At 38.7% G+C, this 17,437-nt stretch overlaps 1 protein-coding gene across 2 annotated transcripts; it reads left to right on the top strand.

Annotated features, from left to right (window-relative positions):
- Nucleotides 1-10,164: 10,164 nt before the first annotated feature.
- hoxb13a (homeobox B13a) lies at nucleotides 10,165-12,778 on the top strand. 2 transcript variants are annotated; one of them, XM_048560312.2, is made up of 2 exons: nucleotides 10,165-10,930; nucleotides 11,356-12,778. In XM_048560312.2, exons 1-2 carry the CDS (start codon nucleotides 10,255-10,257, stop codon nucleotides 11,604-11,606), a joined length of 927 nt encoding a protein of 308 aa, XP_048416269.1. In that variant the 5' UTR covers nucleotides 10,165-10,254; the 3' UTR covers nucleotides 11,607-12,778. The 2 variants fall into 2 exon arrangements, with proteins under 2 accessions (XP_048416269.1, XP_048416270.1); XM_048560313.2 differs by having other exon boundaries at nucleotides 10,166-10,930; nucleotides 11,359-12,778.
- The last annotated feature ends 4,659 nt before the right edge of the window (nucleotides 12,779-17,437 follow it).

Genomic DNA, 17,437 nt, shown 5'->3' with positions numbered 1-17,437 from the left:
TGTAAAAGGGGAAACCCGATTCGAATATAGATATTTAGTTTTGCGGGCGGTCACGCTACCTGCGATCGATCAGACGTTACACCTGAACAAAATTGACCGATTTAGTGCAGCAATTGCGTGTTTTCTGTTATCGCGTCTCTTTGTTTCGCGTATGCCTTCTATACAAGAATAAAACTTCGGAGTCTCATGTGCGCCGGAGATTCTGCAAATATGTCTTGAAGGGAAGCGTAAAAAAGCTATACAAGGAGAAAATCAAGGAGTAGAATTAAACAAATTATGTCTTCGGAAAGCCCGCAGAAACGTGACGGTCGGAATGGCCTCCTTATGACCTGAAATCATTTTGTGGTTTTGTACTCGTTACTAAGATAGCTAAAGTAGTTGTACTTTCGGAAAACCTCGAACTATTTCCTTAGAAGACAACTAAGAACGTTAGCACTTAATATTGTCTCCTAGATAGTAGTCCATTAGATGGAGCTTGCCTTCGGGCGCCTCTGACACCTATGATGCTTCAGGGCATAAAATCTTGCTGACATGCAATATTCCGCCATGATAATTCAAGAATGAAACCTAATACAAAAAAGCACTTTACTGACATCTGCAATTGCTGAGTGCCTAATAGGTCGATCCAAAGACCCAATACGCGGCCTATAATCAAGCATAAGGACTTCATGTCAAATACATAACACAATATGGAAAAGTAGTACATTAAACAGCATCTAAATGTGTCTTTCAAACGTTCTTATATTCTGCCATAATTATTTTAATTGTCCAGGAGATAAAATATTTTGGGATGACGTTAACTCTTTTTAAAGAAACGTGTTTCCCTTTCTGTCAGCAGTAAAATCCATACGTGCCTTATTTTCAGCAGTAAAAACGAAACGTGCCCGCTCCGAATAGATTCAAGGGATTGTGTCAAAATGTTTTAATCGTCTACTGGAATTGTTCTTTTCATATTAAAACATTAAACACAAAGGCAATATTACATCAAATGTCAAATCGTCCTTATCGTCAAATAAAATGAAATCAGCAATAAAACTGGCACACCGCTCGACATATTTTAAACGATTAAAAATACAAGTGTAATGCAATGTTATTGAAGCACATCCTGTCAACTTAACAACATTGACAGGATATTGCTTTTCTAGTGAATAGAATATTCAATAATAAACAAACTTACATCGACAAATCAAAGCCAAGGATTATGACATTTGACAAGCCTGCCCTCCATTCCAAACCAACACATTTCGAAACTTTCTACTGAACACACAAACACACACACACATACACACACAAGCACACACACACATACACACTCAAGCACACACACACATAATTTACTTTAAAGTTTAATGCAAGAAAGCGTGTGGATGAGTTTCCAGATCTGGAAAATGCAGGGAGTGGTTCAATAGGAAATTTACAATAATCCATCAGTTCAACAGTATACTGAGAAAACGATTATTATGCACATGTTAACAGTAATGCTGCGTTTTTTGCCACATGATGCTTGCTAATGGCAACAACGATACACTATGGGCATATTAATACATAGCATGAGCATCAAATTGATCTGAATGTCTATCTGTTGATATCTCGCTATTGCTGAAGTGAATTATTAATGCCTTTATATTTCAGCAATTGTATAAACACTTCAGTGTGGCTATTGTATAACTGCATCCGTTTTATACATATAAACGTCGGGCTAACTTTTTGTTGTTGCTGCTACACTTCGTGCATCTGAATTGGTTTCCTCATATATACGCGTCAGCGTGCTTAAATAAAGGCTGAAAAGAACAACAACAGCAGGAGAGACTTTGTGTTTGTAGCAAATAAACTAGTCTGGTAGCCCAACAGTAAGCCTGACTAGGGCATTAAAGCTCAAAGTCAGAACAGTATGAGCTTGCATTAAAGATCAAAGTAATCAAATTTACATCTTAAAATCGCTAAACATGCTTTTGAAAAATTAATCGTCAGCATCACAGAAAAAGTGTACACAACTGGCGACAACCTTTTGTTGGGGGAAAGATTCATGAAGGTTCGTAAACAGCCGGTATTCTGCAAAAACAAATTCACTGGAAACGTCGGGATACGGATTGGGAAAAATAATCTATCTCAGGGCCAATCAGGCACAATGTTTCACTTACCCGACAACAAGGGAAGCTTCCCCGCTCGGTTTGTTTTTGAATGAGGGAAGCCTGGCGGGGGGGGGGGGGTGGGGAGGGAGGGTAAGAGGTGAATATGAATTGTAAGATTTGCGCATTACAGCACCCCATTTGTGAAGGGAGCACAGACAAAACGCAACTTAAACAAGAAGGAATGATATATCTTTTGAAAATATGTTCAGGAAAGGGCCAAATTGCCACCTACAGTTTGGCGATTACTTTGGTGTTTGATTCACGTTGTCAACATCGACTATCACAAACAACGTTCTAAAGTGCACGAACATTTTATGAAAATATATTTACAAATGTATCCCTGCTCTAACCCCTTAAATGCTTCAATCCCATTCTCTGTTTTACTTATGAGTTAAATTTTCCGCACATTTCACACTTTTCAGTTATGTGTTCATTTCAAAGTATATCTCGTTCCACCGACAGTGCTACAAAACCACGGCCTGATGATCTCAAGTTCAAGGTTAGAAAACTCTGCCTATCCCTCAGACAGCTTTCTCTTTTAATTGGAACATTGCACAGCACGACGCATTTGCGTACCCGAGTGTGAGTAGGCAGGAATAGTTCATTCCAAGGCTTTATTAATCTTTTCTTTCTGCTTATGTTTGTGTTCCCAACTTTCTGTCTCTGTCGTCGTTTCTGTCTCCACCTCACCGTTTGTCCGTCCGTCTATTACTGTTTGACTGTTCCTGTCAGTCTCTGCCTCAGTCACTCTCTGCGCAACACCACCCCCACCCCGTCTGACTGTCTCCGTGTCTTGTTGACCATAAGACCAAAAGACATATGAGCAGAAGTAGAATTTCCATGTCTGTCTATCCCTCTCTGTGTGTTCATGTCACTCAGTGTATTTGTAAATCCTCTCTTTCTGAAGTGTTCCATTGATGGCCTAAACAAGCATCATCCCAATAGTCACCTCTTGGTTGCGAATGAATAATTGAGAATCATCTTATGTTTTAAATGCAGGCTATAGATGCTGTAGAGTTGAGAGACATTAACGAGAATTCTTTCACTATTCCAGTGTTCTAGTGATTCGAAATATGTAATTCATGGACATTCTAATGACTACAATCCTTACTATATTAAAAATAATTGAAAATATACTTGCAGTTGAAGATCATTCAGCCCATAGTGCTGATGTCGTTCGACAAAGAACTACCCACTCTACTCCTATCGTTCTGCATTAAGTCAGCATTTCCGCAATTTAAGACTTTTCAATGTACCTCTACGCAATTCTCACCAGGTTGTCTGGTAGTAGAAGCTCGCTTGAGAATTTGCTTTTTCCATCTATAGGCTATTCGAATTGTTGGAAAAGAATATGTTTGCACCTCTTTTACTGAACAAAGGAATTATGTATTTAAGCATAATTTCATCAATAGCCAATTAAGGAAACCCCTCGTTCTGTTCTTCTCCACCCGCTCCAATCGTTAATAATCCATCAATCCTGAACTGAGGGAAGTCATTCAAAACAGGAACATAGAAAAACAGAAATAAGGAGCAGGAATAGGACATTCGGCCCTTTGAGACTGCTCCGCATTCAAATTATACTGTCTGGTCGTCCACTTCAATACCTGTTCCCGCTTTGCTTTCCTCCCTTTCGCCTGAAGATATATATGCAACTTCTCCTTTATTAGTTTTCTGCGTATCCCCTAAATTTGGCGAACTTCAGTTCTTGTTTCTTATTACAGCAAATTATCCCGTGAATTGACGAAAATAACGAAATTATATGTTAGTTATATCAAGTAAACATTCAAAAGATATTTAGCTTTGAATAGAACGCTGAAAGGAAAACTTAATTCAACGCGTTCCGGGATCCACAGTCCAAAGGTTGATGTTTCTTTGTTTACTTTATATCGGGAGTTTTATTTACCATTTCCGTGGTTTTGATCTAGCTTCGCCGTTACCGCGTCTTATTCATTCTCGTTTTGTACTTAATTCGATCAGATACAATTCACTTTATCCCATGCGTGAACTTGATCATGAAACTTCTCAAAGTGATATGTTCTTTAGGAATGTATATCATAGGATGTGTCAGATTAATTTTTGAGTAGTTAATATGCACAGGTCTGGTTTTCCCGGAATTATCAATAATCTAACAGGTTTTGGGTTAGACGCTATTTCTACTTCATCCCTTAATTTTCATTGAGTGCTTTCAAACACAAACGGAGAAACTAGCTGCAATGCGGTATGACTACAAAGCCAAAAATTGGTGTAAGAACGAATAGTCACAGTATCTTTTTGAAAGAATTCGCCGTTCTTCTTCGTTTTAACACTTCATTCGTGAAAGATTTTTCAAGATTAAAAAATGAGAAACAATCCAGATTGAGTTATTGCCGCAAAGCAAAATCTTTAAGCACACCTAGAGGAAAGTGGGGATTTGTTTTTTTCAGTTATTCCGTTTTCATTTCATGTTGAGCGGCGCAACACAAACAAGACCTTCTGAACATAAAGAATACTAATGAGGATCCGGTCATGGTAAATACAGTGAAAAGTAGACGGAATGTAACATAAATAACTACTAAAACAGTTTAGATTCTTTGGCAGTCTGGTTCATATCTCATGACAGAGGATTTTAACTTTCAAATGACACTTTTAAATATTTTGTATTAAGTATGCCCTAATTTGCTAATTTTTTTACTTTTCATAACTCACAGCGTGCTAAGGCCTCAAACATTCTCCCCACGTTAAAATACCTTTTGGACAGATTATGCTGTAACTACCCAGAGAAAAGAGGGATCTATCCATCTCAGAGATCTGACATGTAGCATTTCCATACCTACGGATGGCAGAAACGAGAAAATATGCTCCATATTGGCTGCAAAGATTTACCTAATCCTTGTTTACAGATTGGGATGTCAACGGTGGTGAATGTTCCCATTTCCAATGAGTCCAGTTTAGGCACGTCAAATCTATTTCTTTCGTAAAACAAAGTCAGAAAGTTTTTATCAATTAAGTACTTCAAATGCCCAGTGGCGGGAAAAATCTATTTTAAAAAAGTCAGAATTGTCGAATTTCCTTGGTCGACGATCATTCTCGTTAGCGAGAGGTTGCCGACGACTAGGGTGGGGGAGGGGGTATCGTAGATACACTGTCCAGATCAGTAATGATTGAGCAAAGCGGGGACGCGCTAAGGCAACCCGTACAGAGACCATGTAAAGCAAATGTGCGCAGGCTTTTTGCGTAGGGTTAGCACGACCTGTCTCTTTCTCCCGGCCACTTCAATAACTCAAGACTTAATTTCATAAAACGATGTATTTCTCTACAATCATGTATAAAAAGTCTGCATGCGATCCGTCTTCAGTACGTTGATGACCTATTGCCGCAAAGGTGCTCCTCAAAACACCACCTAGGTCTCGCAAGAAAACAATCTTGAAGCAAAATAGAGCAACTGCTTTCATATAAAGAATGGAATATTTCACAGCCGGCTGTCTGTCGACTGGTAAAAGTATGTGCGTTTTCGAATGAAAGAAAACCTTACAACAAAAATTCAAAAATGAGGTGATTGAGGTCGCTCTAGGTCACTTTGGACTGTTGCCTTTCTGGTCCATGGGAGGCGCTGGCTCGGTTACAACCCTCCCCCACCACGTCAAAAACTATTTCTTCTAATTTGCCAATATTAACACTTAACTGGAATTCCTGTTTATTTGGTACTATTTCAAAACAAGTAAACTGTAGGGTAATCGGGGAGATTTTGCGCGGGGAATCTTTCCAGTTTAGTCGTCCATACAGTTCGTGAATCCAAATTACCATTATTCCGCCTTATAATCGGCAATATTGTGATGCCTCGGAGAGACAGAAACTTGCTGTACTGCAATTTTGGTGTGAGCATGGCATTGCAACAGCAGCTCTAAACCTCTCCTGTCGGGGCCCAGCGAATACATGGGGCGTAAAACACCGTAATAATTGTCTTTGTACATCTCTGATGTCTTTTCTTTAATTGAATATGTTCACAAAACAGAATGTGCAAACAGCAGCGAGTACAAATAAAATAAGTGTTTATTTAAAGCATGTTTTCTGATCTCAAGTAGAGGTTCACTAATGCTTTTTCGATCTTTTCTTACTGTTGGGCTCAGATACCCGAAGTCTGGCATTGAGTTATTCTTTATCGTGTTACTGTTAGTGTGGCTCACGAAATGTGTTCTGTTTACACAGGTTGAAAAAGTATAGAATTGTAGTAAGGGAAAGTGACATCATAATTATCTTTTCTTCACATTCTTAAGAAAACAGGTACACACAGGGGGACTTCCCTTATTTCGAGTTGTTTAGCTCATACAAGCTGAACTGTTACAGTGTCGCACAAAAGGATATCCTATGAGATTACTTGGAACCTCTTCGAAAACAGCATTCTCCCGCTTTAAATTAATGTGTCTCACACCATCATGTGAACCACACTGCCTGAGGAGTTTTGGCTTCCGAATGCTGTACTCAACGAATAAAAGAAGCAGCGAAGCGATCAGGGGTTTTGTTTTGATGGGACTCAGACGGGAAGGAAAAGAACTTGAATGACAGCTTTCTGAGCGGCTAGACTCTTAACTTTCACCTTGACCTTGGCCTTCAGCCGTGTCTAACTCGTATGTAAAAAAGCCGACTCTTCCTTAATTACTTGTGTCTCGTCCTTGGCCTAGCTTCCCCTCCTCCAACCCTGACCCTCTCTGCTGCAACTTCTTTCAAACACAAACTCAAGATCTCGTGTTAAACTTGCAAGATTGCTGCGGCTTTCAGCAGTGAAGCTACAAAATACAAACATGTTTGTTCTATTTGCATTTTGTTAAAAAAGGCAATATTACGGATTAAAATCAAAATTCAAAGTGGCAGAAATCGCGCTGGCAGACATATTCTGCGTCAATTAATCGACCTTTCTGAGCTTTAAATGATATTTATATGACCCATTGATTATATTAAAGACTAGCAAATTAGTTGCGGATGAATAACAGGAATGCCATTACTAAACTTCATATCGCCCGCCGTCTTGAATTTAATATGATATTTTAATGTAATGCTGGAAAATAAACTAACGGCCATCTGTGGTTAGTCACACATAAAAGCGTTAACACATCACTTGTGTATTGTTTAGTACTTTTAAAACATTGCTGGCACAATTAAGTAGGCAGTAAAAAAGAAGTTTTCTTTTGATTTGAGCGTTCATAAACAGATAGAAGCAACGCTAGGAAGCGATCGTCTGTATAATGTACTATCTACAGAAGATAGCAGATGCAGCAATTAAATATTGCTGGGAGAAATACGACTTCCTTTAGTCTTAATGTTTCCGATACACACTATCTCTTTATAAAAATATTTGACATTTTGTGCTCCTTCTTCACCATTGATCATGATAGACAAATACTTCACGTTTGCTTTTATTTGACGTGTTTTAATGGAGGGGGGGGGGTTCATTCGGCAGACTGACAGCGTTCAAAATGAAGATTGGAATCCGATATTTGTCGTAAAGTGTTGTTTAAATAGATTGAAAACATCACATAATACTTAAGTTTTTGCCTTCTGACGGCTTCAAAGCGGAGGAAAGGGAAAATAAACTGAAGCACCTTATTACTTCCCAGGACGCCCCACAGACATTTGAGTTCTATTTTAGTGGCTAGACCTTTTAATCTCTTTAAATCTACCCTTTATTGGCCCATTGATCTGCATGAATTTTATTGAGCAAAAGAGTAGCATTTTGCAATTGATTCCTCTATTCTTCTATTGAGCAGGGCCAGCTTTGCTCAGCGCTAATACTAACTTTTGTTTTACTCACGTCTCTATCTTAGGGATTTTTATCCGTCCCATAGCAATGTCAGTGTCACCGAGGACTGCAAATGGCTGCTGAGTTTTATTTTATGTCTAGAAATTAATTTTCAACTGAGGCCACAAGTTAGAAATTTTTTTTCCCACAAAAAGAAAAGAATAAATTTGCTCTGCCATATATTTAAGGTTGGTAATAATTCGAGGTGATTTACAAATGATTTACAAATGCACAAGGAACAGTTCCATTCCAGTTTCTCATACTGCTGCATCATCCCAACATGTCATTGCCGCGGCGAATATTAAGAAAGAAATTGACAAAACCGCGCATTTCTCTCTGGATGCGAATATCAGCAGCGATGCCAACTTAAAGGTGCTGGCGCTTTTCAAATCAGGAAGAGAGTTGTGGGCCAATCACAGGCGGTTTTTAAAAAATATTAAGATAAACCTTTGCGCTCATGTGGGCTTAAGGTCAAACAGTATCCTACCTCTCCTAAATGATAGCATCGACCATAATTTGCAAACAACAAATATTACAGACTGCATCTACCTAGCACCTTTGATCTGACAAAACGCACCCGCCTCCAATGCGCAGTTTGAAGTATTAGCTTCTTGCGGCGCTACGCAGTAAAAAGGAGCATCTGAATCTGGACTAAAATCCGGGTGAGGCAATAATCTGTATTTCACTAAAAACATCATAATTCCAAACATGCTCGTTTAAAACATGTTCGAAACAAATGAAAATAAATCTAAAACATTTAGCTCGGTCGGGCACAACTACACACCAGGGTGACTTCAGATGGAGAATAAGGTCTGATTTGCGATCATTGTGAATTGAAACGCATGATTTGACAATACAACTAGGGATTAAAATCGAAATACATTTTGATGATGTTTGAGTAAGTACATGCTGATAAGATGCTCTTTAAAGCCTTCGCAGCAAGAGCTATTGCAACCGTACTACAATTTCCTGCTTTACTGTACTAAATCTCTGTCCATTACTAAGAGTTTAACGAGTGAAACTGATTTGTGGAGGATGGATGGGAAACTGCACGGTATAATCTGAGGTGGCACACGGTAAGGACAATAGAATTCCAGAATACAAAATACACAATTTCACAGGAATGGAATACCTCGTAACTCGCAGATCGCGTATAAATGACCAAAGGCTTCAGCAGGATGGCAATGTGGCAATGCCATTTCGATTAAGTTCATGTATTCTGCCGTTGTGGGGAATGCCGCAAAATTGTCGTAGGGTTTTGAATCGAATTTATGATGTACCATTACATATACTGGCGCGGCTTTAGAAGAACAAGATTTATGACAGAATAAAGCAATATATTGTGCATGTATATCCAGGAGGAGTTCTGATCTATGAGTGTGTATGTTTTATCTGCTGTAGATTTACTGAAAGGTGGCTGAAATGTGTCGGAATTCAAAACTTTCTACACACACCATCTGAAAGTATCAGTTTTAAGCAAGGAATTATTTTTAATATAATTTATTGTCTCTTTGCTATTATTTTTTTTCAGTTAAAAAGTAATGCTAACCCCAAATACCATTTCACAGTAGTTGCAAAACACAACTCGGTGGACCTGATAGCAAAATAGTAACAGCCAAGAAATCCTGGTTTCTAGAATTGCTGACAGCAGTCAGACGCTTTCCTTCAGTCTGGATTCACCAATTTCAGTTTTCAAATTTCGAGGTGCTTTTAACAACTTGGAGGGAAAGAAATTGAAAAGGGAAAGATTTCACGGATTAGTCCGTTCGACGATTAGCCCTAACGCGAACGAATTGCCAAGGGAATTCCTTGATCGACCAATACACACCAGGTACTGATGGCGCGACAGTAAGAATGTCAAACGTGTCTCTGTACAGGGAGAAAGGAGATTTATTCTGAAAGATTAAAACAGGAAAATGTGCCCCAGCAGACTGAATCAAATACATCGCCGATTATGCGACAGACAGTATCCAGATGATGAAAATACTTTTATTTAGCCACATTGTCATATTTAATCACAATGTCACATTATTGGATTTCAATGGAAGTGTGTGATTTGCTCTATGTGATTTGTCCAATGCAACTCCCCATGTTTCATAATTGTTAGCACTAGGCATTTTTAACGCGTGGTTTTAATATTTTCGATTTCGCAATGAAAATTTCTTTGCCAATTCTGCGGCAAGTTTTATTATCAGTGTTTGCATAGCACGTGATTCTCGGGCAACCAATAGACGTGCTTGTTTTTTTAACCCGGGCTTGTGCGTCAGTGCAGTTAGCTGGGAGAATTTCGCTGTTGCTTTCAGTCCTGCGTCTCTTAAAAGAAACTATAGAACCAATGCTGATCGTGATATGACAGTGTCACTGCTTCTCAAGCCGCGCTGGGTCGACACTGTGATGTTCCTGTATGACAGCAACTCGGAGGAGGTTAGCAAGAATAACGGGGTAATGGAAGGTTTTGTTGGTGCTGGCAATTTCTCTGCGAACCAGTGCAGGAATTTGATGGCTCACTCTGCACTCGGAGCTCACCCTTCACCTTTGGTTCACGGTTCTAGCTATTCAACAGTCGACGTCTCCGGCTCTGGGGTCGTGGAACCCGGCAAGCAATGCACCCCGTGCCCAGTTCCCCAGGCCTCCACTGCCGCCCCTTTACCGTACGGATATTTCGGGAGCGGCTACTACTCCTGTCGAATGGGTCGAAGTTCAATTAAGCCTTGCACCCAGCCTGCCGCACTATCTAGTTACCCAGGAGACAAATACATAGACAGTCCTGTCCCCACTGATGAGTACCCAGGCCGGCCGAAGGAATTCGCTTTCTACCATGGCTACGCGAGTGCCTACCAACCAATGCCCAGCTATCTGGACGTTTCCGTGGTCCAAACTATCAGTGGCGCGGGAGAGCCGAGGCACGAAGCATTGTTGCCTATGGAAAGCTATCAGCCCTGGACCCTTAATGGGTGGAATAGTCAGATGTGCTGCTCTAAGGAACAAGCACAATCAGGACACCTCTGGAAATCTACTCTGGCAGGTAACAGGTTATTGTTGCATTCCTTCAGAGAAGAATGAACCATTCCAAACATTACATATTTAATTAGATTAGAATCATCACGTTGTTATGCAGTTCTAAAGCAAATAGTTCATTGCTGACAATGTGCTGCAATTTAGAACACATTTGAAAAAAAATACAATTATATTTCATGCTTGCAGTGCAAGAAACTTGGTTAGAATATCATCAGTTTCAGTGATGTGCTTTTGTGGTATACTCTGGTGGTATGTTAGCTCCGCAGGGCTCATTGCCACATGTACGAAGTTGTGTATATTCCTTAGGGATTCTGAAAATCCTTGGTCATTAGTATGTCTTAAATTAATTTGTCTGTATTATTTTCAATGTTGCATTTTTTCTGATATTCTTTTCTGTGCTTTTTTTGGCGGGGCGTGTCTGGTTACACACAGCAGATGTTGCAGCTCACCAACAGGATGGAAGTTCCTTTCGGCGCGGGAGGAAGAAAAGGATTCCTTACACCAAAGTCCAACTCAAAGAACTGGAGAGAGAATATGCGACAAATAAATTCATCACGAAAGATAAGAGGAGGAAGATATCGGCGGCCACGAACCTGAGCGAACGGCAGATCACCATCTGGTTTCAAAACAGGAGAGTGAAGGAAAAGAAAGTCATCGCGAAAGTAAAAAGCAACACACCTTAGTTATTACTTTTTTTAATTAAAAAAAAATTGAAACTGTTCAATTGGGGAAATTTATCACAACGGTGCGAAAGACGATTTTGACAGACCGGGTTTAAATGCACACTTATTTCATGGAACCTTGCCTGCAGAATGCTAACATGTCCTCCTGCTTTTCATATTGTAATGGAGGAGGTGATACGGAATGCCATTAAAATGGACTAAAATAGATGGTCAGAATGTACATTTAATTATAACAACGCTGTAACCATACCGACATCACTGTTTATTATCAGTTATGTTTTAGTGGAGGTATGTAACGTATGTCTTAATGGTGTAGATGCTAATTTTATGTTTTGTTTGGGCTACGTATTAAACTGTCGAGTTTCGGCAATGATTACAGTAAAACCGCCTGAAAGCTGTTTATAATCTCAAAGGTTTGAGAGAAATGTTAATAATAAGAATAATAGGGTTGAAAGTTGACCTCATAAGGTTTATTGCATAATATTTTTCAGGGAATGTGCATACATTCCATATCCATTTAATGATAGGAGTTATGGCCCTTTGGTATATAACATATTTCCTATAATATGTGAGCAACCAATGAAGTGATATTATTGCTGATTTATAATGCAATGAGATACAATGAGATAAGGAACAGTTCTCAAGTAAACCTGAAGTTGTATGATACATCTACTGCTTTATCTTTTCAAAATATATAAATCAGTTTCAACTATGTCAACTTGATTTTAAAAGGATGAATAGATTCTCGTGGTCGTTCGCGCTTGGCAGTTACGATAGATTTTTTTATTTAATGTGATGATGAGATCATAAAACAAGCGTTGAAAAATTGTAATTGAAGCAAAGCTTACCTTCTGGAAGGGTGCAGCGCTATGTTAATAGATTAAAAATCAGTAAATGCGTTCCCTTCACAATTAAAGTAATTTCGTATAATTTATTTAAATATTATAAATAAAATTGGACGAAATAGGCGCGTATGCAGACAACTCGCTGCTTTTGTAAAAAATAAGAAAATGAAAGAAAGAAAGGCAGAAATTTATGAAGAAACACTCTCTAGCATTTCCTATTTTTGTTTTAGATTTCCAGCACTCGCGGTTTTTTTTTGTTTTATTTGAACGAAAGAGAGACATGGGCAAACTATTCTGGCTGTAGCAAATAAACTGATTCTTTTTGAACCTCACACTTTAAATCGCGTCTGGCTTAAACATCAATTGAAGGCTAATAAACACTCTGCTACAGTTCCCCTCCAGCCCCTACCGTCATCATGCTTTGGTCTCGTGTTCATATGTTCTACCGTGACATCAAATTAAATAAGAAAATGTCGCGGGTTTTGCAGATCACTGATCATTAGTATTTAGGGCACAAATCAGTGAATAGCTTCATGCAAATGAAATTCAATTAAAGAATTAATTGTTTATAGAGAAAGCTGTCACTTGACTGAACCAGGCTAATCGGTTTTGTGGTTTAAGGTTAGGGAATCACCTATGATATCAAAGTACATGGGTTTTTGGTGATTTAAGAGTGCATGAACTGCAACCATGTTGACTATGGATAGACCTATATTGGGGTTGTGCTTCTTGGAGTGCAGGAATTGGGATAAGGAGAGGTTCGACATTGCTAATGTCGATTGTAAGCAAGGATCAACGACAACCTGCTACTATCTTTGGGTACTCAGATCCAATCAAATCGATAAGCTTTTGACTTTGACCTTGACAATCACGTGGTTGTTCGCCAATGGTCTTGACGTGTAGTTGCTTATGAATAATCGAACGGTTTTCGGTGGGCTAAGCTGACGGTGTTATCATGAGTAGAACAAGTCTGCCACCTTCTGGCTAGCCGCTTCGTAACATGAGCATGGCCCCGCGACTTGCAATCTTTGTTTGAACAAACGGAATAAATTTAAAGAGCGTTCATACAAAATAGATCAAAATAAATAGAATTTAAAAAAAGATTAACGAAAACAAGATATAATATTTGCCGACAGCGCTTTCCGTTCAAGATTCGTTTATATGTTTGAGGATGTTGCCCATTCAAATAATCGAAGAGCCAGTGCTAGGGTAACCTCCCTTCTCACACACTAACACGTGTGCCTGTGTGCACAAACGTACAGGCGGACGCTGAAACACGCACATACAACACCAAATACAAAGACAGTCAGTCGGACACATATATCAGTCTGTCCTTCTACGTAGAATTGGAACACAATTGTATCAAATATTTACTTTGCAAATAATGGTGTAGATTATTCCATTTTAGCAAAAGGGAAATACATAAAAGAATAACTCCGTAGACTCCAAGCAATTTTGAATCTAACGAGAAATCCTTAAAGCAGCTTTGTGAACACGGGAACTAGGGGTAAACTGATCCAAGTGTTTGCGTCTCTCATGCCATTTTAAAACACAAGGCGCAAAATCGTGTAAATTCTACGAATGAAAATAAATTGTGTTTTTGCCACAACTGTAAATCCGCTCACACATTGTAGTCATGGTTTTAATGTTGTCAAGTTTAAATAATGCCAAAGGGGAGATTAATGCACGACGTTAAAAACAAAAGATATCTGAAGCCATCTAGCACCAGAGACGTTTCCACTTCAGTCAATAATCATCATAAATACAATTAGATCCGTTTCACCACTAGGCCGGGACACGCTAAAGAAACTGCACAAAAGCAAATAAAGAAAAGGTAATAGTGTACTATGTTTAGAAATAACAATATCTGTTTTATGACTGGCTGTAGCTGGGGTTAGCTGTACCAGTACAGACTAATATATCAAGTCAAACTTTCCTAGTACAACATTAACTGTGTCACCAACAGAAGTAATTGACACATTATTGAGATTACTAAATTTGTAACGTAAAAAAAGCTTTTATCAGGATAGTTCCAACAATGTATTCATTCTACTGTTTACTCAGTGTATTTGTGAAAGCTCACGCCCATTAAGAACAGGGAGGATCTAATTCTACTTAACCTGGTTTACTCAGTTTAGCCTCGCAATTATTAATCCAAAACGAGACGTATGTAGGGACCTTAAAAGCGATCTAAAGTGCTAAATTGCTGGAGAATAAAATGGTCTGAGTGTCGCTTCGTTCAGCTTTAATGTGCATCAATAACCTTTAATTAATTCTTACGTGTTTTATCCATTACAGTCTATTAAATACACAAATCAATCTGTGGTAGTAAAACATACTTATAAATATATGAAACTACTATTCATGCCCTAAGCGTTCAAATGATATCATTAAGTGCTAAAAGCACACGCTATTTATTTCTATTTCAGCACTGTTTTAAGCTTTAATTAATTCTCTCATAGACACACTTGGTAGATACGATGCTCATAAATGATGATTATGCACATATTTATGTATGTCTTGTTGTACATAGCCGTTATGTGTGCACATGCATCCCGTAAATATTCAAAGCTACATAAGGTTATCATAAGACCGATTATAGAGAGCGTGTGTAAACACTTATTCATATTTAGGTACTTTTACACATAATTTTAGATTAAATTGACACGTAGAGACGGTGATGTTTTATAGAGGCCTGGTCGCAAGTCATTTAAAAATCCTATGCATTAGTGTCAAATTTCTGTATAATTGGCCAACTTCGTAAAACTTGAAAAGGGGGTTCCAAAATGTCTGAAAATGTGTTTGTGGCTGCCTGGCTAGAGGCAGTCAGAAAGAAAATAAATAACATCATTCAAGTGAAACTAAGAATTAGGAATTTTACACGAGTCAATGAGACCTTACTGTTCTCTCCGCGATATTTTTGACTGTACTACTGATTGCGGACAAAATAGCTAAAACGTCGCTCATTACCATCCCACAATTCACACTTAGTAAATGTCGTGACTAGGTATCATTAAACCTTTGCCCAATTATCTAAGATATTTTAGTTCTAATCATTCGACCAGTTAAAGTTGGCTCCCTCTCAAATGCTTTTAGCAACTTTAATGGGTTGCTCTGACTTCAGTGGAATTACGGCAGAGTTCATTTTTTAGTATATCGTGCTCCTTCGAATGTGTTAGTGAAGCTTGCGAAGCAATTTCAAGCCTTTGTAACTATCACATGACATCAAACAGCCAACCAAATAATAGAAATGTGAGTTCGCCACTAACCGTGTGTAAATTTTATTAAAACATTAAAGAAGTCAAAACTGCATCCAGGTGATTTACACTTACTTAGACGGATCAGTTCTAATCCTGGTTGCAAAATAATGATTTTTCTCGTGAAAACCCATTTGGAAACCCCAGACGTAAGTCAAGTTCAAGTGCGCCAATTGCTAATTGAGGCTTTTTTTTCTCGCTTTTGTAAACGCGCCCAAACGTCAGATTTCGCACTATCAGAATAAGAAAACAACTCGAAATGGGAAAGACCAAACCACCTAGATCAGAAAGCATATTCTTTCTCTAATTTGCAATTTCTCATTCAGAGGGGGAGGGGCGTGGGAAGCCATTGCGCTAATGGATGTTGGTGGAAATCCAAGTTCAATTGCAATGAATGTAATTAAGTCGAGGAGTGTTTGCAGTTCGTGCGAGCCATTGCTTTGTGTCCAGCTCTGACCTTGCAGTTGAACTTGAAAGGCAAGGTCAACAATCAGACAGAGCGCCGCGGCCCCGACGACGGTCTGGTCTCGAAAAGAACATAAAGTCCTCTGGCTAATACAGTAAGTACTTTTATCCAGGCGATAGATTGATAAGATGCACGTTTTAAGATAAGTTCTAAATTAATGAGGGGGAAATAAAACAAAGCGTTGCGCTAATAAGGTCGTAACATGTTCTGTTGAATCTAATTGAATAGAGAACGGTGAAGGCTGGAAGGGATGTTGCAATTTCTTCTACTCCTTTGGATTAAAGCGCAACTCTACCGGCCACATTAAAGCTAGTTGTTTGCGTTATGCAATTGATAATAAGCCACCAGCAAATCGTCGGTCTGACTTTTATTGAATTCTTGATTGGATTCTGTGTTGCGCAGTTACCGGCGGTAAAAGGAACATTCTAGAGGCATAAGTTAAAGGACAAGCGGGCCAAGGCTTACATAGTATTTTCAATCGAACAAAACGTGCTAAGAGGCAATCCAATCGTCTGGTCTCCTTTTGGCTATTAAGTTGCATAGAATGTGTGATACTGCATTTAAGATAGAATTTGCTGCATTTTAAGCTCTCGTGAGCCACGCTTTTAAAAATCTAAAAGCAAAATCTTGGCTTTCTGTGATTTCTTTGTGAAGCAATTCCTGTTGTTTTCACAAATGGCTGTGGCACTTTAAGCTTTTATTTGTCGCAGCCATCCGGTCATACATTTGTCAATTCGCCCCAGACGGAAAATAACTCAGTTAAAGAATTGTAAAGAAAAAAAAGCACACCTATGTGATGAAAGTGTATTAACGTTCAATCCAACATTAATTTATTTTCATGAGTTTATTAATTAAAAAAGATTGAAATTCCTTCACAATAGTCATTATACTCAAATGAAAGGGAAATGTGGCTTGAAGAGAAACTGGATTAAGGATGTTTTGGTGTGATTTATTGATTGTAGATTTGATATTGCACCCTCGACTCCATTTCAATTTCAGAAATTTACCACCACATATTAACACATCCAGAAATGGCCGTTATTCGCCCGATTACAAAAACTGAAGTTAATTGCCATCACTACACAGATTCACTAAACTTGTTGCATTTTGATTGGCTAAGTTTATTGGTGAACAATGCTGTGCATCAATTGTAAACAAAACTTCTCACGTACGTATCGGTTAAATGAATTCGCTTCGGTACAGAATAACATATAGCTAGCAGCTCCACTTCGATTAAGATGGGCATGTATAATTAAAGGCATT

Source organism: Stegostoma tigrinum, chromosome 31 (assembly GCF_030684315.1).
Source record: "Stegostoma tigrinum isolate sSteTig4 chromosome 31, sSteTig4.hap1, whole genome shotgun sequence".
Lineage (NCBI taxonomy): Eukaryota > Metazoa > Chordata > Chondrichthyes > Orectolobiformes > Stegostomatidae > Stegostoma > Stegostoma tigrinum.
The sequence above is the reverse complement of the archived record's forward strand: the minus strand, read 5'-3'. Positions and strand labels throughout refer to the sequence as shown.